General features: G+C 34.6%; 1 protein-coding gene across 1 annotated transcript in view; it reads left to right on the top strand.

The window, feature by feature from the left end:
- Positions 1 to 24,813, top strand: part of LOC131947978 (uncharacterized) — an 80,237-nt gene that overhangs the window by 14,702 nt on the left and 40,722 nt on the right. Inside the window, exons 2-24 of the mRNA XM_059309413.1 lie at positions 3,805 to 4,527; positions 7,132 to 7,198; positions 7,519 to 7,600; positions 9,322 to 9,446; positions 9,712 to 9,813; positions 10,113 to 10,346; positions 10,730 to 10,878; positions 11,048 to 11,249; positions 14,316 to 14,467; positions 14,606 to 14,861; positions 15,478 to 15,656; positions 16,114 to 16,261; positions 16,739 to 16,909; positions 17,337 to 17,507; positions 18,368 to 18,541; positions 18,773 to 18,949; positions 19,315 to 19,440; positions 20,093 to 20,251; positions 20,618 to 20,809; positions 21,892 to 22,092; positions 22,423 to 22,596; positions 23,558 to 23,674; positions 24,369 to 24,628. Coding sequence (XP_059165396.1) covers positions 4,324 to 4,527; positions 7,132 to 7,198; positions 7,519 to 7,600; positions 9,322 to 9,446; positions 9,712 to 9,813; positions 10,113 to 10,346; positions 10,730 to 10,878; positions 11,048 to 11,249; positions 14,316 to 14,467; positions 14,606 to 14,861; positions 15,478 to 15,656; positions 16,114 to 16,261; positions 16,739 to 16,909; positions 17,337 to 17,507; positions 18,368 to 18,541; positions 18,773 to 18,949; positions 19,315 to 19,440; positions 20,093 to 20,251; positions 20,618 to 20,809; positions 21,892 to 22,092; positions 22,423 to 22,596; positions 23,558 to 23,674; positions 24,369 to 24,628 — 3,822 coding nt within the window. The 5' untranslated portion in view covers positions 3,805 to 4,323. The remainder of the gene's footprint in view (positions 1 to 3,804; positions 4,528 to 7,131; positions 7,199 to 7,518; positions 7,601 to 9,321; positions 9,447 to 9,711; positions 9,814 to 10,112; positions 10,347 to 10,729; positions 10,879 to 11,047; positions 11,250 to 14,315; positions 14,468 to 14,605; positions 14,862 to 15,477; positions 15,657 to 16,113; positions 16,262 to 16,738; positions 16,910 to 17,336; positions 17,508 to 18,367; positions 18,542 to 18,772; positions 18,950 to 19,314; positions 19,441 to 20,092; positions 20,252 to 20,617; positions 20,810 to 21,891; positions 22,093 to 22,422; positions 22,597 to 23,557; positions 23,675 to 24,368; positions 24,629 to 24,813) is intronic.

The following is a 24,813-nucleotide window of genomic DNA, read 5'->3' on the forward strand; positions in this document are numbered from 1 at the left end:
CCCCCTCTCCCCCGATTACAGCTAACCTCATGAAATAAAACAAATATATAGTTTACATAGAAAGTATATTCATTAACCAGTGTCCATGCCCAACCCTCTCAGAAGTTTCTAGCGCCCCCTCCTTGGATAAAAATATCTGAAAGAAACCATGTCCTTCTCCGCTTTGGGTCATACAAACGAATAAACCTAATTCTGTAGTTTAACATAACTACAATCTCAACAAAACTGATACCTGATTAGCGAGACCGACAATATCATTGCAACATTCCATACATTTTTGGTACCTATTTGTATAAAGGCCTAGTGTATCCAAAATCAAACGAATGTTGTTTTGTTTGTTAATATTACCGTCTCAGTTTCCCATTTAAAATAAACCGGGAGTGATCTCCCCTAAACTTTCTCGAATATTTTTATATAAAATTACAGGGGATGGGAACTCGGGCTATAGACATGATTTTTAATCCTTTTTAAATACTTAAAGTTTTAAAAATAGAATAAAATCTCGTAGACAAATTAATTGCACACCAAGTGAACGCGAAATAAAAAAGCGCATAATAGTGCGCAATATTATTAGTACTTTTAAAATTTACATTAGTTTTTTGAGAAATAGGAAGTAGCGTAAATTACTACTTCCTGTCAACGGAAATTACTCAAAATTTAACAGAAGGTAGAGAATTAGATCTTTTACTTACATGTGAAATTTCATTTATCTATCTGAAATAGTACTCAAGTTATAGGCTTTTGAAAAATTCAAAGTAGAAAAAGTACCACTTCCGGTTGTCGGAAATCGCTCAAAAGTTGATACGGATCTACGATTTTGATAAAATACTTATATATGAAATTTCATCAACCTAGCTGTAACGGTACTCAAGTTATCGTGTTTACACACGGACAGACAGACAGACAGACACACACACACACAGACATACGGACAAGATTGCAAAATTATGTTTTTCCGTATCAGTGAGGTGTAAAACGTCGAGATTTGTAAAAATCTCGATTTTTTTTTTTTGCACGATTACAATACTTTCTCTATACTACGTATATACGAGAAAGTAAAAATCAAACGAATGTTTGTGTGTGCTAATATCGCCACTAACCCTCTCGTGTACCATAGATATGAATCTCCGTGAACCCAGCTAATCGCCACATCAACCAATACCTATTGATAGCCCTGATTACCGCAGTAACAAACGGGACCACGCCCCGCTCAAGTATGCCAGCGTCTAACGGCTGGGGAGAGGGCACAGCTGGGGTTCGATCGTCGGTGGCCTCAGACATGTCCAGGTCAGGGAATCAATTTTCAATCTCTTCAAAGGTATCGATTAGTGATGGGAGACTTGACTTAGGATTTTTTGATAGCACACACGAATAAGAAAATAAAAGTATGAACTGAGAAAAATTCGACGTACATTTTTTCCTTACAACTCGGAGGGGGGTAATGGTGTTTAATTGCTTTTGTATGGGGTGGGGTGGTATAGAATTATGTTATTTATATAACACTGCCTTTGATTTTCTATATTATTATGTAAGCAAAATTTCTTTTGATTAGAATGGTTGGGTAAGTTGACACATGCCTTACATATTCCTTCTTAGAAAACAGTCACAAGCTTAGTATTTGTTTTAAATTATTATAAAGCAGGATTTGCCCATAAGATGATATGATGCCCATAATTTAACTCAAAAGCACAGTGTTGGTAGTCGAAAATAATGTCATGGGGACCATAAAACATGCCATATTTTGTTATATGGTGTAGTAGATGGTAATAAAAATTCCATTTTGTGTTATGTACTATGTGCAATATTGTTACGCCTACTGTTCCCTACGCCTACTGTTCTCGACCGACTTACTAATGAAAATACCATGTTGTGTTATGTAATTAATATGTGCAGTATTCCTAAGTCTATAATTCTCGACCGAATTGCTAATGAAAATCCCACTTTGTGTTATGTAATATGTGCAGTATTCCTAACCCTACTGTTCTTTACCGACTTGCTAAATTTTGAAGTACCTTAGTTCACGGAACAGTCGCGGTGTAAACACTATCCGTATGTCATATAAACATTGTGTACTACGTCACACGGAGTGTTATTTCTGTCTCGGTTGTATATAAACAACAATTACCCCGGAGGGAGCAGAGCGCGGTACTGGTGTTATTACTAGGTCAACAGTTTCACTTTCCTACTGCTATGTTCAAGTCGATCTTTGGGTCAGCGATATGGAGAACAATGGGGGGGGGGGGGGGTATCAAGTGGAGGTGGGCGGATCACGTGACGTTTGTTTATGGTAGCCTATCCAGAAACAGACCAGCACTTGTGAAGGGAAACTGTTATGTTTTATGTAAGAAAGCCTCTGAGGTTTACTAAAAAAATAAAACATGGTGAGTAATAAATGTGACCAAGGGGAGAGGTTTGCTCATTAATTGTAGGGCACCAAATGTGCCTTCCATCCCATGTCCATTACGAGGCATCAGTGCCCTTACTAACATTATAACATCATCGGTTACTTCACCCAACAAATACTCCTTTTCATCTTTTTCAACACACTGCTTAAGTGCATCATCGTGTATTGTGTGCGCGATATTCTCAAAGTTATAGTTAATGTATTTTACAAAATAACTGCGCGGCAGGTTCGCAACTACTGCGCGGCCGCGTAACCGCGCAGCTTAGAGGGAACATTGCACAGACATCACAACGCATTACAACACATAAAGCTACCCTCGCCCTAAAAGTAAAGCCATTCAAATAAACAAAGTACACCAAAAACACCTGCACTGCACAGTCAACAAAAATTATAGATATTTAAGGCCCCCCCCACCCCCCCCCCCAATTGAAAATAAATACCGGCAATGAAATCAAGCATAAACTGTGATTGCTGCGTGTGGTGATGTACATTGAATACATGGATACAAATTAAACACCTGAAACATCTGTTCAAGACGCTCCTATTACGATCTCTTAAACTCATCATAACAGTACCCTCTACCTACCACAACTCCCCACACCACTTTTATATCAACAGTGAGTGTTACTGAGTAACAATAAGAATTTACGTTAAGGATTAGCTCCTTTATAAATATTAGACCTTTAACGATTCTCACACATGAGTCAATTATTCCTCAGTTATATACACGTTCGATTTGAATCCAACAAGAATTTACGTTAAGGATTAGCTCCTTTATTCGACTCTTCGCGATTCTCAGAGTAAATTATTCCTCAGTTGTATACACGTTCAATTTGAATCCTATTGACACTGCACACAGTTGTTAAGTGTTCGAACCTCGCTGGTTTATGTATATCATGCCTGCAATAACCAAGAACACACGGCTTAAAATACGAAATACAGATAGGGAATTCCCAAACTTATTAATCGTTCTCCTGGTGTAGTTGGATTAAAGTTAGGTTATAAAATTACAGTAATGATAACAATATTGTGCATTTGAGTCAACAGACTTCATACGTAAGACACAGTGAAAGTTTAAAGTAGCTTCTGTCATGTATTGTGTTTGGTTCGTCTTAGCAGCTGTAAAGACCCTAGGTTTTAATGTTTATGATGCTATTGATAAGAACACCACATTCTTCTTCACTTACACAAACTCTTGTCATCGAATTAAGATGGTAGAAAAAAACATTACAAATAAAATAACATATATATATATATATATATATATATATATATATATATATATATATATATATATATATATATATATATATATATATATATATACGTGTGTGTGCAAGAGCACGCAACAAAAGTGTGTGAACTATATATTGATTTATTGAATGATTGTCCTCCCTCAGGTTACTGCAAGTTTCAAGCGTGCTGGTAGTGTTGTGGCGATGATAGTACTATGGTGTGTGTTAGCCTTGCTGTGCTGATCACCTTTAGCGGCTGGTGTTAATAAAACAGCGACTTGTTAACAACACAGGAAGTGTGTTAACAATAGTGTGCTACATTTGGGAAGTGATTTCAATATTGTGATGTGCTGAGACGTGCTATCAGCACAGTGATGTGCTTCACCGAGTTGTGCTGAAAAAATTGTGATGTGCTATATTGAGGGGTTCTAGCTATACAGTGATATGCTACATCGAAGTGAGCAAACAATACAGTAATGTGCTACACTGAGATAACTGCAGGATGTGAAATACAGACTTTCTTAACTTGTGTACAAATTAAATTTTCTCGGATTAAAATTAAAACTTCGCACTGAATTATCTTGTTGCAGAGAGGACATTTTAACGTTAAAGTGTGTTGGATTATATATGCTGTGTAACTCTGGAGTTCGGTTTTATTATTTATTATTTGGCAACTTTCTTTGAATGAAAGAATGTGAAACGTTTATAACACGTGAAAAACATCCTGTCTCCTACTGTTTTAGCAGTAGAAAGGTTATGGCCCGTAGGCCAAAATGGCTTATTTCAGAAATCCACAGATTTGGTTTGAGCTCAATAGCTTTCCTGGCAACAACTGTTCTAGTGTTTGATATATTTTATATTCAACTTGCCTATTGTGCGAACGTAAAGGTACGTATTTTAAGTGACTATCTCGCTTAAGAAAGCAAGGCCTAATATATTAAGTTAGTGATAATTATAGAGTAACAAACATTTACATTACAAAAATCAATGCTATAGAATTTTTCATGTTATATTTAAATATATTTAAAAGCAACGACGCATTTTTTGTGGTATGAGACAAGGACACAAAATACCACTATTTATTTTTGAGTTTAAGATGATATGAGGGTTGTTTAATAATTTATTCTTAAATTTTTAAATTAATTATGAAACCATACTTTGGCTAGGTATGAGTTTATTCTTAATATAGTTTGAAAGAGAAAATTGCGTTGGGAGGGAAAAATAAAAGTTCAGCATACAAACAATCGTAACGTTTGCACATTTGCGTCAAGTATCTTTTTTTTAAACATGATAAATATGACCCCTTTTATATTTAAAAAAAATCTATTGATAAACTATTAATTAACATGTTAAAAATATACCACTCTTTATAAAGCCTTTAACACCCAACATCTCACAAGATGTACACAAACAACGCGGAAGAGCCTTCTAATTTATGTAAACTGACGTCAACAATACAGTACACGGCGTTGACAGCCCGAAGCCACTGAGGGCGACGTTGTATTGTTACGGTGTCTTGGGTTCACTTTCCCCCATGATTTTTCCCCTCTCTCTTTGTTTTATGACCTAGTCATGTGTAGCCGTAACCTTACGTGTCACGGAACTCCACCACGCCCATTTAATGAATGAGTTTACAAACGTCAATTGTTGTGAGGGATTATTGGACGTGAATTTACGGGCCACTGGAAGTCCTTGATGTGTAACGCATAAATTAGCTAAGAATAGAAAAAGAATATAAGCTTTTTATATTTATTTTAACTAGTTTATAATAAGTAAATTAGCAACTAGACGTTTCACTTATCAGATGAGTAAAACTGCTGTAACAAAAAATAAATAAATAAAAAGAACATTTATTTAAGCTCCATTTAGGTGGTAAGAGGGGCGCGGCTTTTTGAAAACAAACTAGACAGCAGAGGCGTAGCGAGGGGGGGGGGGGGCGGGAGGTGCGGACCGCACCGGGTGACACCATTTAGGGGGGTGACACCGAGGCGAAAAATAGCAAAATATATAGAGAAAAACTTGAGGGGGGGGGGGTGCAAATCGAAATTTTGAAGGGGGGGGGGGTGTGCAAATCGAAAACTTGAGGGGGGGGGGGGTGCAAATCGAAATTTTGAGGGGGGTGACACCATTAAGTGCCGCACCGGGTGACACCCTACCTCGCAACGCCACTGCTAGACAGTACACACACCTTAAGTCAGTCCAACCTAGATCTATATCGACTAGTAATTTTCAAACAAAGCTATTGAAATGGTAGGCCTACTATTTATAAATCAAAATCTTCCATGACATGACACAGATGGAAGGGAGTGGTTGATGGGGACAAGACAACAATGTCATAAAGGGTAAATGTCTCTCTTGAAGCTTGCTTGCATGAGTTGGCTATAAATGTATATCTCGATTTGTATATCTTGCAACTGGAAAACAGTTGGCATTTTATACAAAAGGCTCGTCCATTAACAATGTCACACTCCTATTCATTGAGTGTTGGACTTTGTAGCGATGTGCGATGAGGGGAAAGGAAGAGAGAGTGTTCAGGTTCAGAAAGTGTAACGAAGCACTTTTGCATTTTAAAAATGGAATGTTTCAAACTGAATATTACCATTAGACTTATTAGCCGCTATTCGCATTTAAAAAAGACTTTTTGTGTGTGTAAATAATAGGCGACTCGACGTTGGCCGATCTCAGTTATTATTTTTAATAGACTTCGCTGTTCTAAAAAACGATAATTGGAAGTTATAGGGGGTGGTATGCTGAGATGCGACTTCTTTTGAAGGATGGTGACGTTTTGTGACGAAGTAGTTTGGAGGTAAAAAACCGTTTAAAAAAGATTGAGGCCACATATATGCCAGAGGCGTAGCGAGGGGGGGGGGGCAGGGGGTACATATGTCCCCGGGCGCCGAACTTAGGGGGCGACAAAATGGGTTGGAAAAAGAAATTGAAATTTTGAGGAAGGGTGCAAATTGAAAATTGAAAGGTTGTTCCCGAGGGTGGGGGGGGGGGGGGCGCCAAATTGAAAGTTTGTCCCCGAGCGCCAGGAAGGGTAGCTACGCCTCTGATATAGGCCAGCCCTGATAAAAAAAAAAAATCTTGTAATCCATCAGAAGTGATCTGGCTGTGTCCAGAAGGCCCGGGGAATTTCACAAGGGGTCTCCAACCCCAGATTAAAATTTCCATTGTGTATTTTTTCATCATCAAACTCTGAATTGTAGGCTTGGTATAAAGAAATAGAAATGATAAAATGTAGATATACCAACAAGCTATTAAAAAATATCAAAGCACGAATAATGACTTATATAAAGTCCACCAAGATTTTTTCCTGGGGGCCCACCGGGACTTTTCCAGGTAGACCATCTGGCCAGCCCACCACTAGATCTATAATCCCCCCTAAACTCTAAATTCTTATAGATGTGAATCTTGATCATTCTTAATCCTTAGTTGCGTCTGAGTCATGTTTATAATAGATGTCTAGATGTACTCAAATCTTTATTTCAGAATAAAAGAAGCATACTTGAACCGTACGCCAAAGTAAATTTTTCAAGCTGGTACACCTGTCCATCAGGTAGAAATCTAGATCTATATTTCTAGATCTAGATTTTAATTAACATAATTTACTTAAAAATATATTTGCTTTTATAAGATTACTAGATCTACAATCTAGATCTAGATCTAGATTCTATAACCAAATAAAAAATAATATTATATAATATAGGCCTATATTTTGATATCTAAAATTGGCCTATATTTGATATCTAAAATTAGGTTAGTTAAAAACTAGGAGTAGCGAAATGATTTGTAAAAGTTACTTTTTTAGCCCGCCTCGAATATGAATTGGAAATGTTTATACTAGATTCTAGATCTAATTATTTTATTGTTTTACAGGCTGGGAATTGTACAACAACAATTGTTATAAACTCATTGTGCCAGCGCTAACGTGGAGCCAGTCACAAGCTGTGTGTGACAGGTGAAATACGTCTAGGGATCTAGATTCTAGATTCTAAATTCAGATCCTAGGGATAGGGATAGGGCCGGATAGGTCTATTTATAAATTTAATTTTTGGTAATCTATCGTTTTGGGTACGTAAAATCGCCCGCGACTTGTAATGTGAAAACCAGGTGACTCCTTAAATTTTAATAATTATTTCACATTTTGAGGAGGATTTATATTTTTTAAAATACAAAAATGTTTCGTTGTTTCATTTATGTACCTGTTTTTAAAGAATTGAATTAAAACTTTTCAGTAATAAATGAAGACTAGCGATGTTTCCAACAGATGCAACCATGCTCATTTACTATAGCAGCCATCTTGTTTAAGTTTTATTTTTATAAGCTTTTAGCGCGAGATCAGGGGGAAGCCACTCTATTTTACAAATGGCTGCTGTTTATATAGCAAATCTTGCTCTCAGACACTGCTGTTTAAAGTTAATTTCTGGCCTATATCGATATATTTAGCCATTGATTTAGGTTTATTATTCATTTATCTATAATATTTGACACAAACATATGACAATATACTCCTATTAAAGCCTTGACAATGAGGTAACGTTTTCGTACATTAATAGCCGCGGGCGATTTTACGTACCCAAAACGATAGATTACCTAATTTTTATTTCCTAGTCTGCTTTTTGGGACAATCTATGCCCCCCCCCCTCATCTTCACACACCATCACAAAAGCATCATACCCCAAAAATGTTGTCAACCTTCGAAAGTCTTTAAAAAATTGAAATAAACTCTCAGAATTCAATTCAGTTTTGAAAACTAAATTTCAAAATTAGATCTAGATTTCTAGATTCTAGATCTAGATTCTAGACTTAGACTTTAGACTAGTATGTGACTTCACAAATTACAGTGAGTTTACTCTTTTCAGTACTTTACACTTTCTGATATACAGCATTAAAACAATATCTATATATATAATTCTCTTCTGGGAGCCGTTAGAAAACAAGCTGCAAGCGCCTCCTTGCAGTCCCCTCTCTTTCTCTCTATCACTATCACTACCACCCCCACCCCACCCCGTCTGGTGAGCTGTGGTCACGCTGTTTACATTTTACAATCTTAGAGACGGGTTTGGTGACGGCTATTAGGGGCAGATAATTTAGTTTGAAACGATTTTAAACTTAGAGGAGGTAACTAAGATGAGGCTGCTTTCACGTGGGGGGGAGGAGGGGGGTTTAGTGTTTTTAAGCAAATATTTTCAGTGGCAGCATTGGTACTATCGAATTCACAAATTATAAATTACTGAAAAGTAGAAAAAAAAACAACTAAATAGCGGCGTATGATACGCAGCGGGTCGGCTCGTTATATATATATATATATATATATATATATATATATATATATATATATATATATATATATATATATATATATATATATATATATATATATATATATATATATATATATATATATATATATATGTATATATATATATATATATATATATATATATATATATATATATATATAAAATTATAAATAAATAGATTCTAATCTAGATCTAGTAAAGATGTCTTGCATTTTTATAATCCCACAGAGTCAAAGTGATTAATCCACGATAAGCAGCCCAATAAACTAAATTTAAATGCTTGGCTAAATCAAAATACTTTCTGCTCTAATTAGTATTTTAATACTATGTGTTTATTAGATTGACATTTTACTTGTGAATATTATTTAAAAAACAGCTTCGGTGGGGTTCTGGTGAAAATTAACAGCTACACAGAACAACAATGGATCAATTATTTTGTTTCTCAACATGAAGAATCATCCCCAGTAGATGACATAAGCACATATAATGGAATATGGATAGGTGGGCTGTAATAATAGACCACACACTTTTACTGAATTATTCAGTTACATCATAACTAGATATAATTAATTAATTAATGTTTATATAGGCCTGGTAATAATTTTAAAATGTTTAACCTGGTTTCTTACATTATGCAAAATTTTGCTCTGTAATTTTGTACAATCGTTGCCAATATAGCTTTTCTACACTTCCATTTCAAATATTAAGTTTAATAGATTTCAGTTCTAGACAAGGAAAGCTATTATAACAATTTTATTTTTTCCAGGGCTTGTTCATTTTTCTAATCAGTCTCTCCAGTGGTCTGATGGAGAGGTGGCTGTTAAACAAGATGGTTTCTGGACACTGGATGGACTACATAATTCACTTGGTTTGTCACATTATGTTGATAGAGATATAACACACATTTTGGCTTATGTACTTAGCTATATATCAATAAATCTTTTTTCTTTTTTAAATTTGATAGGAATTTTAACCTATTTTTGTAAACATTGTTATTTGCGAGAAATTTATTTTAATGTAAATGTTATATTTTAGTTATTATGAATATTTTATCGATTAATTGAACAGCTATTTTGTTTTCCGTGAAAGAAAGTGTTAAAAAAATTAAGTCCAAGGTTTAGTTTACATAAAACTCATTTTAATTGATTTATTCAATATAATTTTCAGTTGAAACTTCATCAAAGCTTTGCTGTGATATAAAAAAAGAATCTTTTGAAAGTAATGATTTACGGTGGGAGTTGAATGATTGTGAGAAGAAATTGTCTTCATTATGTGTGATCAAACCATGTGAAAATAGTGCGCTCAGGTGTAATAACAGCAACCAGTGTATTAGCAAAAACTGGATATGCGATGGTGTTCAGGACTGTAGTGACGGTTCAGATGAACTGAGCTGCAGTAATGGTGAGTTTTTATAAATACAATTTTTATTTCATGTTATTAAAGCTCTTTAATTTGTTCAACAGTATTTTCTAAACCACTGATCTATGATTTTTCAAAAAATGAAAAGTCATTTTATAATTTATTTCTGCTAAAAGCTTTAGAAAGCCAAACTAAAAATTTTATTTGATTAAAGAAATTTTAAATTGTAAAAACTACTTGAAAACAATTGTAAGAAGTTCATTTTTACCACAACATTTTTAGTAGGCTTCAATATCAACAAATCCTTAAACTATTAATAAGAGCATTTATTGTATTCATTTAAATTGACATGCAGCAGAGACTGAGCAGTGGTATTGACTACTTAAGTTGAATGCTCAAAATATTTTCTAAATACACCTTTGCAGGAAACTTGGTCTCATCTCAGTCTTGTGGCGGTACACTTTGGGGACTCGCAGGAAGCTTACAGTCACCAAACTATCCCAACCCATATCCGTCCTACTCTAACTGTACATGGACTGTGAAAACAGATCCCATGTTAGCTATACAGATTCATGTAAGACTACCTAAGTTTTCTCTAAAAAAAATTATAATTCTAAACTTAAAATTTTACAATAGTGACATTTTATTAAAATAATAACTACAGTCTACTTTTTTTTATCTTAGGTAAAATTTTAATTAAATATTTTATTAGAATCTATTATGTAAATTTGTTGTAAATCCAGGTATGGAATCTTCACATTGAAGACAAATATGATACCATACATATTTATGATGGCTCTGGAATCAGTGAAAGATCGCAGTTGGCTTTTTTTGACAAAAGTTCATCACATGAAAATGTGATGTCTTCAGGCAGCGTGGTGACAATCAATTTCCTGTCAGATCAATCAGTGCAGGCCACTGGATTCAACATAACATGGACAACTGGTAATTAATATTTGTTTTGGCTTGTTATCTTAAAACTTTTCCTCGGTCTATTCTTTCTGCCAAAATCTGGACATTACTAAAGAACTTGAATGCTAGTAGTTTCTTAACCTTCCACAGTAATTTTATCTTAAAAACATGAAAATAATTAGCTGATTGTATCAAAATGTAATTCATTGTTACTAATTTTGGAATTAAATGTTGTGTTCAAACATAGAAAAAAGCTTTTCCTTATTGCTTTTAAATTTCTAGCTTGTTAGTTTGTAATCAATAAATATCCTTTGTTACATCTTTGTTTTATTGTTTGATTAGTGTTATTTTTAGTCAATTATTTTGTAATCAATTTTGTTTATAGCTGTTTCATTGTTTGAATAGTGTTATTTTTAGTCAATTATTTTGTAATCAATGTATATCCTTTGTTTATAGCTGTTTCATTGTTTGAATAGTGTTATTTTTAGTCAACCGTCCTTCCTTGTTACCATAAACTGCTTTACTTATTTACACACTTTATTTTTTAAAGTGATTCTAGAGCAGTGGTTTTCAAACCAGGCAGTGCGGCTCCCACCATACTAGAGAAGGGGAAAAAGTTTGACAGTAACTTTCAAAAAAATTTATACAAATAAAACATTTTTTTTCATATCATAACTGCTGTCACCAGATACTTAATTAAAATATTTGCTATATATCAACCATTCCATTGTCAAATATTTTCATCTATTTGCCAATTTAAAAGGTTCGACCCCTGAAAATTTCTATCCATAGTTGGTTTAGGATGTCAGCTCCCTAAAAGTTTTTGGGTAGAAATGTTGAGTTGTTGAGTTTTGTGCTTAAAGTTTGATTTGAAGCTTATCATTATATAATGTTTCTAGCAATATACATAGTAAAACCACTTTCTGATCGCACCCTGAAATTCTTGTGAAAATTTTATTGCTCTACTTCATACTTAATTACTACACAATAGAAAGTGCAGTTCACGTAGCTAAGGATAATTTTCTGCTTGTTATGTTAAACCGAACAATAGATATGTTTGAAAATATTTTAGTAAGCCAACTCCAATTCTTAGAAGACTACTCAGTGAAAGTTTTATATATTTGGACAATTTTTTATGTATGCATAGGTATACATTTAATTTTTTTTAATAATCAATATTACATTATTATTTGACATGTTTAAACCCAATGCAATATTAATAGTTAAAAATTGTTTAAAATTGAATATTAGGTTATTTATTTGCTTCCCATTTATTCATTGTATTAAAGGGAGACAACTTTTGGCTTTGTTCTGTAAAGTCTTCAAAAATACACAAAAATGCGAGAAAAATGAAGTAACGATTGCCTTTCATATCACTAAACTTTTAAATAAACATTTTGTGTGACTGTTTGTCAAAGCTTTAAATTTCTCAAAGTATAAAATTATAATTTGATTCTAGTTTAAAAAGAAAACAATCAGGTATCAGTGTTCTTAATTTGTAGAAATGAAACTTTTTTTTTTTTTAACCATTATTAGTTAAACGATATGGTCCAGTTTCTTTGACTGGTCAAAACAAAAACATACATTTAAATGTGTGCACAAAAGACCAGCAAAAGGCAACTGGTGATTAATAATTTAACACAAAGTCACATCCATTCAGCATATCCCAGCTGGATCAGAAAAGATAACAAAAGAGAAATAAGCAAGAATTTCAGCTAAGTATGAGCGCTAAACATATCTTAGTAGATATATACTATGAGCTAATTAATGCTCGTCTGGAGGAACCACACCAGGTAGTTCAGTATTTTCAGATGGAACTTCCACCTTCCAATACTGGCATGGGCATAAGAGATCTCTTCATGTGAGTTATAAGTATAGTTGCAAGGTGCTAATGGTGTTGTTACTTTGTCTGGGTGATCCTTGTTTTGTATGCTGACATGGAACTTTCAATTGAATTTCTGAACTGCAAAAAAACAAACTATACTTCAATCTCAATTGTCAGCAAAGTGCCCTAGTTCTTGAGCCTTTGTGACCTAAGTGCAAGAAGTTCAAACGTTAAGTCAACTTCAACCTTTTCCTTAGTCCAATGATCCTCTTCTTTATCCTCCTTTCTCTTGCTGGCTTGGTCAGCTCCTTCAGTTCCTTGTCCCTCAGTGTTTGAGTATGGACATCAAGCAGAACAATTACACCTTTGGTAGCCTTACATCTTTATCAACTGCAGAATGAAGTGTTTCATCAGGAGAGAATGTATATCTTATATTAGTATTTTTTAAAATCCTACAATAAATAAATTTTGTAGATATACATATAAATATTTATATGTGTATGTGTATATATTTACAGACATATAATCATGGTGCCTCACCAACCCGCATTGGCACAAAATTTTGAAATTGCAGTTTCTGTTTTTAAATTTTTTATTTTTACAGTCACCCAAGAGTCTGTGTCTTGCTACAACAAACTGCTTTACTGGTTTAAAATTTTTTATTTTTACAGTCACTCTATAGTCTGTGTCCTACTACCACAAACTGCTTTACTGGTTTAAAATTTTTTATTTTTACAGTCACTCTATAGTCTGTGTCCTACTACCACAAACTGCTTTACTGGTTTAAAATTTTTTATCTTTACAGTCACTCTATAGTCTGTGTCCTACTACCACAAACTGCTTTACTGGTTTAAAATTTTTTATCTTTACAGTCACTCTATAGTCTGTGTACTGCTACCACAAACTGCTTTACTGGTTTAAAAATTTTTATTTTTACAGTATCCCTAGAGTCTGTGTCCTGCTACCACAAACTGCTTTACTGGTTTAAAATTTTTTATTTTTACAGCCACCCTAGAGTCTGTGTACTGCTACCACAAACTGCTTTACTGGTTTAAATTTTTTTATTTTTACAGTATCCCTAGAGTCTGTGTACTGCTACCACAAACTACTTTACTGGTTTAAATTTTTTTATTTTTACAGCCACCCTAGAGTCTGTGTACTGCTACCACAAACTGCTTTACTGGTTTAAAATTTTTTATTTTTACAGTAACCCTAGAGTCTGTGTACTGCTACCACAAACTGCTTTACTGGTTTAAAATTTTTTATTTTTACAGTCACCCTAGAATCTGTGTCCTGCTACCACAAACTGCTGGCTGAAGATATAGAAAAGCAAGAAAAGTTCAATGCTTCCAAATCAAACTTAGCTAGAGGCCAATTTTGTGATTGGTTGATCTCAGCACCTAATTCAGAAGTTGTATCATTGAGGGTACGCCTATGGTTAATTATGGTTAACTATGATTAATTAGTTCTTGGAACATTTTTAAATCATCGTAAAATTATCAAAAGACTAAATTTTGAAATATTTACATTGCTAAAATTTGTCTTTTTTTTTCTTCTGCTGTAGTTTAACCTTGTGATTCTTGAAGCCAATGATACCATCACAGTTTATGATGGGATTGACATGAACTCTCCCATCATCACCCACATCAACTCCAGTCATGGTGCTATTGTTCCCAGTGAATCTCATTCCCTCAGCAGCTCTCCAGCATTTCCATCAATCAACATTCCACCTGTTATTGTTTCTTCAGGGCAACTTGTACTTATTCATTTTTTTAAAGATAAATACACTAATGGGCAATTCAATGTTTCATATGTTAAAGGTAATTTCTATATGTTTATTAAAAGCTAAATTGAAATATAATTTTTATTAGTTTCTTTTTAAATATTTGTCAAAAAATGTATACAAATATTGGTTTCATCTGTAGCTAATATTTTATAATATATTTATGAAATTAACTAAATATTCCTCTTTAAACCTAGTGATCCATTGGGAAAATGACGTTTATATATTTCTTGACCTCTGCCTAAGAAGGGATGGTGTGGTCACCACCATGCCCAGGCACGTCAAGTTTCCCCAGCGTAAACCAGGTATCCATCAGAGCTGGGTGGACTCCAGGACAACTTACAGTTCCAAATCCAAACCAAAATCCGAACTCTATGCTTTACCATTTGACCACACTTTCCCACATATTTATAGTTTATTTATAGTTATTCTAAAATCTAACGCTAACCTATGTTTTATTAACAGGAACTAGAATTGAACATATACCAATATATTCTTAACCCTTAAAGCAATTACATTTACCATTTACCTATTTACAATAGCCATTTCTTTACCTTTTAAGAATTGTCATTTTGATGTTGTCCTTAAGTTCTTTAACACTTTCTGGAGTCTAATCAGATATGCAATAAAAAACATATTTCTATACACTGCAGGTTGTGGTATCGTCTTTCCGTATAATTCAAGTCTGATCTTGTCACCTGGCTACACCAGCTCCCAGTACCCCAACAATCTCAGGTGTGAGTGGAAGGTTTTAAAAGACTTGTCTCACACTGAACTCAGGTTTATTATTCTTCCACCTTTCTTCACAGAGGAGGGGAAAGATGTAGTCACTGTGAGTATATGCTTTTCCTTGTTTATTTTTCTAGCAAATATAGTGGTATTTTGTCTAAAACTTTTTTTTAAAAATTACACAAAAAAATTTAATAATTACAAAAAAATGTAACAGTGATTTGTTTTTATTACCCAGTTATTCAGGTTTGCTATTTTTGGCATAGAAAATATTGATATAAAAGATTTTAAAATTTACCTTTTTTAAGACAGTCTTAATTACACATTACATGGTGGTACTTTTTAAAAACTACATTATTATTTATTGCTTTTTCTTTAACGTTTATTAACTTTCCAGTATAATATCCTCCAACAAATGAAAATTGTAAATATTAATTGCATTTAACTACTAAAGTTCTATGTAATTTCAATACTTATATTCTTTACATATTTTCACTAGCTGATATGTTTCAAAATATATATTCCTAACAAATGATTTTCATTTTGATTGAATATTGTAGCTACAGAACAGCACCTCCATTCTTCTGAATATGTCAGGATCTTTGTCTGATCAGTCGTCACTCATTTCATCACACAGTAACTTTTCTGTCAAGTTTATCACTGACTCCACTGTAAACACTGGCAGATGGGCTGCTGCCTTTTCATTTGGTGAGTACAACTGGGATAAACTGTGAACATATTTTTTGATGTTTATTGCAATAAATTGCCTGTTAAGTATAAGTCTTAAGAATCAGTAAAACGCTCTTTTACCTAAATACTGAGAACATTGGTTCATAAAAGAATTACTAGTTATTATATTAATATATAAACAGGGTTGGACTGGCCCGCTGGAAAATTCCTGGTGGGTCCCCAGGAAAATACTGTTGTTGGGACACTAGAAATGGTACTGTAATAGTCCTATTAGTGGTACCATTTGACCATTACTAATTCTTCATATCAAGGAATAAAATTCAGGTTTTGATGGAGAAGAAAACACACACTAAAAATTTCAATCTGGGTTTGGGGGCCCTTTTAAAATTTCCTGGGCCTCTTGGACATAGTCAGTCCACCTCTGTATATAAACCAACATCTTATTTATTTAGTAAGCAGCTATTTTAAAAAATAATTTAAAAAAAACTTAACTAGATTGTGAGGAAGCTTCAGTTAATGACCCTCTTGTGATCAACTCAACTGAGACCTATTTCGGGGTTATTGTGAAGTATTCATGTGTACCAGGATTTACTCTTACTGGCTCGAATCAAAGGACCTGCGGCATGCTGGGTAAATGGTTTCCTGCTCAGCTGCCATCATGCGAAAGTAAGTTTTACACTCTAATTAAATGACAAAGCTGTAGTTTAAACTTTCAGTTTCTAAAAAATATTGTTTATTTACTATAAAACACAATTTATTGATATAATGTTTGGTTGGACTTAATTTTAAAAAGTGATTCTATTTTTATTACGCCTATTTGATCAGAATTTTTAATTTTTCTATAAAATAACAATAGGGTAATAAATTCGCAGAAATAGCTATTATGAAGCGAATCGCAAGTTTCTATTCCTTGTAAAAAATTATTATTCATATTTTTTCATAAAAATATCATAATTTGATTTGTTTTTAATTTTCTTGAGTAGTCAAAGCAGAAGAGGTATAATTTTAAATATCAGTATAAAAGTAATAAAACTGGACTTAGAAATTAGAAATTTCCTTCTCTAAATAACAGTTGCTTTTGTTTATTAACTAGAAATCATCTGTGGATCACCACCTATTCCAGAGAAAGCTTATTTGGTTCATGTAGATGGAATCACATTTGGCAGCAGAGCTAACTACAGTTGCCTGTTTGGCTACAGATTAGTGGGCAGAGAAATAGCTGAATGTGGACAAAATGGCTGGGAAAATGTGCCTAAGTGTGAAGGTCTCTTGAAACTTTATAAATTAGATTTAAAAAACCCAAGAATTGCTTCAAATATTATAAAAGTTGTGGAGTCTTGAATAATGTAGTGTTCTTGATTCCTTTGAAGCCCCTGAGCAATAAAGGGCTACAGCTACACCTCTCCAGCAGACTGTTTTGGGCAGCTCTCTTTATTTGAGACCATGTAACCCTCACAGCCCTCGCTACCCTTTCCACAGTCATTCTCCTGGATTGTTTAGGCTCTCTGTAGTCCAACTCCTGCTTTGTGATGTTTTTGTGTTCTCTTTTCAAGGGGTGTCCTAACTATCCCCATTTGTGGACTTTCATGTCCCTGTCTATGCACTGTTGTCTCCTGATTTACCATGGGTGCTTGTGGACAATATTCCTAGCCATCTTACCTCTAGGATTCATTATAGGCATCTATAGGCATTTATTTGTAGCCTTTAACTGTTTGATTGTGTAACCTGGTTTGGTGTCTGAGTGATAAAGCAGTACTGCCTTGACATTTGTGTTGAAATTTCTTATCTTGCTTTGAAGGGACAGGGCTGTGGTATTCCATATAGGAGTTACAGTGTTGTTGATACTGCTTTTGATGTGTGTTTCCAGAAGCTGTTTTAATTAAATTAAAGGCCACAATAATGATACACTTAAGTGGACTGTAACAAGAAAAACATTTTTATTTTAAATATCTGTTAATACCCTATTTTGTTCTCTAAAACAAAGTTTATATTTATTCCTCTTGTAAAGTCATTGGATTATTTACCCTAAATCTAGTTTATATTCATCCAAAATCTAGTTTAAAACATTTTCTTGTTCTTGAATCAAATTATTGAGTGCTTAAAACTGATATATTTTTTCCACAGCTATCCTTTGTCCAAAAGAAAGACCACCAAACAATTCTAGAGCACTAGCTGAAGATATAAAGTATGGGTACATGCGAAACTACACTTGTAATGAGGGATTTCATATGATAGGCAGGGAGTTCTCTCACTGTAATCTTTCTGGACAGTGGAGCCATGCAAGACCCATTTGTAATGGTAAAGATTGAAATATTTACTTTTCAGAAAAATAATGCTAGCTTTAAGAAGATATAAACAAAATTAGCGGTGTTTTATTGTTTTTATTTCACAAGATTATACAGCTGGTTATGCATTATTGCCATGTTTAGATATTAATTGGTTATAATTCTTATTTATGCATTATTGCCATGTTTAGATATTAGGCCTAATTGGTTATAATTCTTATTTTTGAATTTGTTGCTTACCTAGTTTCACAGTGTGCCAAGCTGGAGAAAATCTGTAATGGTCATGTGAACTCAACATCAGCAGTTGCGGTGGGTCACTCCCTTCAGATTTTCTGTGATGAAGGTCATCAGCCCAATGGCTCTGATCTACTCACCTGTTTACCAACTCTCCAATATGACAACCCATTCCCATCATGCATAGGTGAGACCAAATCCAACTAACAAGTTAAAATTTTACCTAATATTTTTTTAGGAACATATTCAAATAAATTAATAAAAAATAGTTAATAAATAAATTCATGTGCTTTGTATGGTAATTCATTTTTAAAAATCCTGTTGGATATCTTTATAATACTTAAAGTTTATGAGGGTTTATGAGTTAAAATTTAATAACAAATCTGCATACATATTATAATTTATAGCATTCCTGGTTGTTATATTTGTAAAGACATTAAATGAACATTTTAACTGTACGTTAAACACTAATCTAAGTCACTGTTAACTAAAAGGAATGTCTTATTAAAATCATCTTAAGCATGCTTTACCATTAAGACATTTTTTACTCAGATATTGATGAGTGCAAGAATCCAGATGCCTGTGGGGGTCACCTGTGCCAGAACTACCCAGGTGGGTTCAGCTGCAGGTGTGATCAAGGCTACCAGCATCCCCTGGACTCCACGCGTAACTGCATTGGTAGGTTATTTTGTTCTCTATTTTAATTCTCTCTGTTGTAGACACCACTGCTCTTGTTTAATACAGTGTTTTTTTTTCGAGGAGTGTTTTCTAAACATAAATCAACTTTTGAGAAAAAGAATGAGTTATCTTCATAGGCTGGTCTATTGTCAATCTACACTATCTTACATATATGTGTTCCAAATCAAAAGATTTTCCGCAAAATCCATGTCAACTATTCATTTAGGCACACAGCCAAAGCTAAACATTAACATTCCAGCTGCTTCAGGTGGTTTAATGTATGTTTTTTTCCTGAAAGGATTGTTTTGGTCTAGAAACATTTTAGGACAATAATTAATGTAATTATTTTGTTGACACTTCGTTTAATGAAGCTGGTGACTGTATTTAGGCAAACTTGGCTGATAACTTAAAATGCCAGTCTGAATGGTATCTGTAATTCAATTCTGATTGATGTATTTAAGATCAGTACATCTATCTATAAAACAAATCTCAGAGACTTTAATTTCGAATTAAGATCAGTATGACTATCTTCAACACCAATCTGACCAATATCTGATCAATATTTTTTTTTTGTTATAATAAGACCTTCACCTTGATTTTTCATTTATTTTAGTTATGTTTATAGCCACAACCACTGTCACCTTAATTTCAGATATAGATGAATGTAGCATTGATAATGGTGGATGTAGCCACACATGCGTTAACTCCCCTGGCAGCTACCACTGTAAATGTCCTTCTGGCTACCTTCTGTATGATGGCCCCTGGGACCATATTGGCAACATGACGCTTCGTCCCAACAAGACCTGCGCAGGTTTTTATTTCTTTTCCAACTTAAATTTTTTTACCTCAGGTTTAGCTGTACCTTTTCAAAGGCCAGGTACTAGACTGATGTTGTTTATATGTCTATATGGTTTGGCTTAGCCAACAGTACTAAAAAGTACTAAACATTTTTTTTACTAACTTTGCAATAAAATTTAAAAAAAACTAAATTTTTTGCATATTCTAACTAAATCAGAATTTATGAGTTGTCAAATTTTATTTTCATGTACTTAAATATAAAAGTTATGTTGATGCTACTAACACATAGAATGTAATTTCTATTTAATTAGTTACCTGTAAAGCTGTAAAAGTTATGTTCATGCTACTAACACAAAGAATGTAATTTCTATTTAATTAGTTACCTGTAAAGCTGTGGCCCTAGAGAGTGGTATCAGTGTCCTGTACAGCCAGCAGAAGCTGTTCAATGGTCAGTTACTCCAGGGGACTCAGGCCAGCATCATCTGCCCACAAGGCCACTTCCCCAGCCTCTCTACTAAGCTGAGTTGTACATCAGACCAAAGCTGGTCACCACCTGCCCCTCTTTGCCTAGGTAAGGTTTACACCTGTCTCATGTAGCCTAGGTAAGGTTTACACCTGTCTCATGTAGCCCAGGTAAGGTTTACACCTGTCTCATGTAGCCTAGGTAAGGTTTACACCTGTCTCATGTAGCCCAGGTAAGGTTTACACCTGTCTCATGTAGCCTAGGTAAGGTTTACACCTGTCTCATGTAGCCCAGGTAAGGTTTACACCTGTCTCATGTAGCCTAGGTAAGGTTTACACCTGTCTCATGTAGCCCAGGTAAGGTTTACACCTGTCTCATGTAGCCTAGGTAAGGTTTACACCTGTCTCATGTAGCCTAGGTTAGGTTTACACCTGTCTCATGTAGCCTAGGTAAGGTTTACACCTGTCTCATGTAGCCTAGGTTAGGTTTACACCTGTCTCATGTAGCCTAGGTAAGGTTTACACCTGTCTCATGTAGCCCAGGTAAGGTTAACACCTGTCTAGGTAAGGGTACCACCTGCCCCTCTTTGTTTAGGTAAGGTTTACACCTGTCTCTTGTAGCCTATGTAAGGTTAACACCTGTCTCATGTAGCTAGGTAAAGTTAACACCTGTCTCATGTAGCCTAGGTAAGGTCTACACCTGTCTCATGTAGCCTATGTAAGGTTTACACCTGTCTCATGTAGCCTAGGTAAGGTAAGGTTACCACCTGTCTGATTTAGCCTTGGTAAGGTTTACACCTGTCTCATGTAGCCTATGTAAGGTAAGGGTACCACCTGCTCCTCTTTGCTTAGGTTAACACCTGTCTCATGTAGCCTAGGTAAGGTACCACCTGCCCCTCTTTGTTCAGGTAAGGTTTACACCTGTCTCATGTAGCCTATGTAAGGTTAACACCTGTCTCTTGTAGCTTAGGTAAGGTTTACACCCGTCTCATGTAGCATAGGTAAGGTTAACACCTAACTCCTGTAGCCTAGGTAAGGGAACCATTTTGTGTTAACTGCATATTGACATTTTAAATGTAAATGTAATTTTTATCTATGTTTAATGTTAGGAAATTTGTTATAAAAGCTTCACAATTTTTATCTAAGTTGTAGGCCTACATTAGATAGTTAGTTTCAAAAATCTTTTTTCAGAGTCTGCATGTGAACCTCCCCGCAATATAAGCAACGGTCAGACAGTTTTCTCTATGCTTAAAGTGGGAAGTGAAGTAGACTACATGTGTGACCAGGGGTATAAACTTGTAGGCCCAAAGACTCGCTACTGTGTAGAAGATAAAAACACAAATCCTGAAAAATTAACCTTCATTTGGAGTGGATCAGAACCTGTTTGTCAAAGTAAGTCTGTGTCCCTATCAAAATCTGTTTGTCAAAGTAAGTCTGTCCCTATCAAAATCTGTTTGTCAAAGTAAGTCTGTCCCTATCAAAATCTGTTTGTCAAAGTAAGTCTGTGTCCCTATCAAAATCTGTTTGTCAAAGTAAGTCTGTGTCCCTATCAAAATCTGTTTGTCAAAGTAAGTCTGTGTCCCTATCAAAATCTGTTTGTCAAAGTAAGTCTGTGTCCCTATCAAAATCTGTAAAAAATTGTGTAAAATACCTATGAACAGATTTTCATATAAACATTTTATTTTCACTGATAATATTGAATGTGCGTTGTTGGTATTTCAGTTGTGAAATGTCCGGCATTGAAGTCACCAGAAAATGGAGTGGTCAATTATACAAGCTCTGTATACAACTCAGTGGCAGTGTTCAGGTGCCAGTGTGGCCACAGGCTCTATGGAAGTTCTGTTTTAAGATGTCTTCAAAACGGCCGGTGGGACTCACCTCCACCTACCTGTCAAAGTGTGTAGATAAATTTATTTTTTCTTGGCCTACATATTGAAACATTACTTTTTATAAACTATTGTGTAAATCATTAACGGTTTCACTTTATGTACATTCTAATGCTATTTTATTATTTAGTCATTCATTTAACCCATAACTAGGGAGGGGAAGGGGTCGCTGGGTGCCTCAGTTTTTTCATAATCTTTTGCTATCCTTTTCATTTTAAGTAATTCTGCAACAGGTAATCCAGTCAGTTCCTTGATGTCCTCAATCCAATGTTGTCTTTGCCTCCTCCAACCAATGTTGTCTTTGCCTCCTCCATCCAATGTTGTCTTTGCCTCCTCCATCCAATGTTGTCTTTGCCTCCTCCATCCAATGTTGTCTTTTCCTCCTCCAACCAATGTTGTCTTTGCCTCCTCCATCCAATGTTGTCTTTGCCTCCTCCATCCAATGTTGTCTTTGCCTCCTCCATCCAATGTTGTCTTTGCCTCCTCCAACCAATGTTGTCTTTGCCTCCTCCAACCAATGTTGTCTTTGCCTCCTCCATCCAATGTTGTCTTTGCCTCCTCCAACCAATGTTGTCTTTGCCTCCTCCATCCAATGTTGTCTTTGCCTCCGTCATACTCTGGCACCATGCTCTGCATGACTGTTTACGTTAGGCTGTTGGGTCATGTCACTTGTCCAAATCATCTTAGTGTCTTTGCTTTAACAATACTTAATAGGTTCTCAACGGGACCAGTCACAGTGGTGATTCGTTCATAGACTTCTTCATATGTTATATGATCTCTGAATCAGATGCCTGGGATTCTGTCTAAACACCTCAATCCATCTCTGGATGTTATTAGACTAATAAATAATTTAGTTAAACATTTTTTTCTCTTAATTTAAGCCTCTTTCATGGTTATAGGCCTACCTTGTAATGTTGAAGTATAATTTGTTTCATAAAAAGTTAACCCACATGATTTGGTTTTTTCTTCAGTCCAGTCGTGTCCACATCCTGGAGTTTCCCAATATGTTAATTTGTCCGAGTACTCACCTGGATTTGCTGTTGGAACACAAGTCAGCTTTATTTGTAAAGATGGCTATGCACTTTCAGGTTATACAACTTAACATCAATAAAATAAGGTCCATAGTGCAGACAGGGGTGTAGCAAGGGGGGGGGGGGGTTGACTCCAAGGCAAAAATAGCAAAATATATATAGATAAATGATCATTCCATTTTAATGATTAATTAGAGTTAAATTGTCTTTTAAAATCAAAATTGATGAATCCAGACAAGTGGGGAGTGACACCATGCTGTAAACTTGCTATAGAGAAAACAATGTTACATCAAGCTGTATTAATAACCAACTATAGATTAACATCATTACTATTATCGTGCAAATTTTAGACCTATCAAGCGGTGTGGGAGATGACACCAACCTTCACATTAGGTGCAGCACCGGGTGACACTCGCCCTAGCAATGCCACTGAGTGCAGATGAAGTAGAGTTAATCAGTTTCTCACACCTTGGTAGATGAAGTGATAACAATTCACCTAGTTGCCTTTACTTTATGAGAGTCAGGGGGTTAGGAAAGTCAAATTGACTGGAGCCTGTGATTTGAACTCAAAAATTTAGGTTGAAAATATAGTGCTCTACCAGTGGACCACATTATCCCTTTTTAAAATCATAATTATATTAATATACTTGTACAATGAAAAAAAATTAATAATTTATATTAATATTATTTTCTTTCTATTAGAAATTTTTTCTAACAGTTAAATATTTATTATCTTTATTTCCTATTTCAGACGAAAGCCAGCTTACGTGTGTCCCTAAGTTTGAAACAAAACAGTCCATCTTGCAGCCTGTGGTGTATTTGGCAGTGCAAGTAGAGCTAGTAATCTTCAGAGACCAATTTATTTTAGTGAATGCATGTAGGTCTTCCTATGGCGAAAAGATGATTGAGATTATCAACAGAGTCAGGGAAGAGGGGTTGAAACTGAATGTAACGCACAGCTTAGAAATTTCTAAAGCGGGGAGCGCCATCTACAGTTTTGACAGATTTAATGTAAGATTTTATTTTCATTCATTTTAAAAATATTACAGTAGGATTATTTGTTTTAAATTTTTCGCTTAAAAATGAAAAAGTGAAAAATACTGAAGCATCATAACAAAATTGCTTAACTTTATTACTCAATAATTTGGATACAATTTTTATTTCATTTATAATACTGTGAAGTTACAAAGCTTATA

The sequence above is a fragment of the Physella acuta genome, unplaced genomic scaffold, assembly GCF_028476545.2.
Source record: "Physella acuta isolate Inbredline_101_S28 unplaced genomic scaffold, ASM2847654v3 ptg000619l, whole genome shotgun sequence".
NCBI lineage: Eukaryota > Metazoa > Mollusca > Gastropoda > Physidae > Physella > Physella acuta.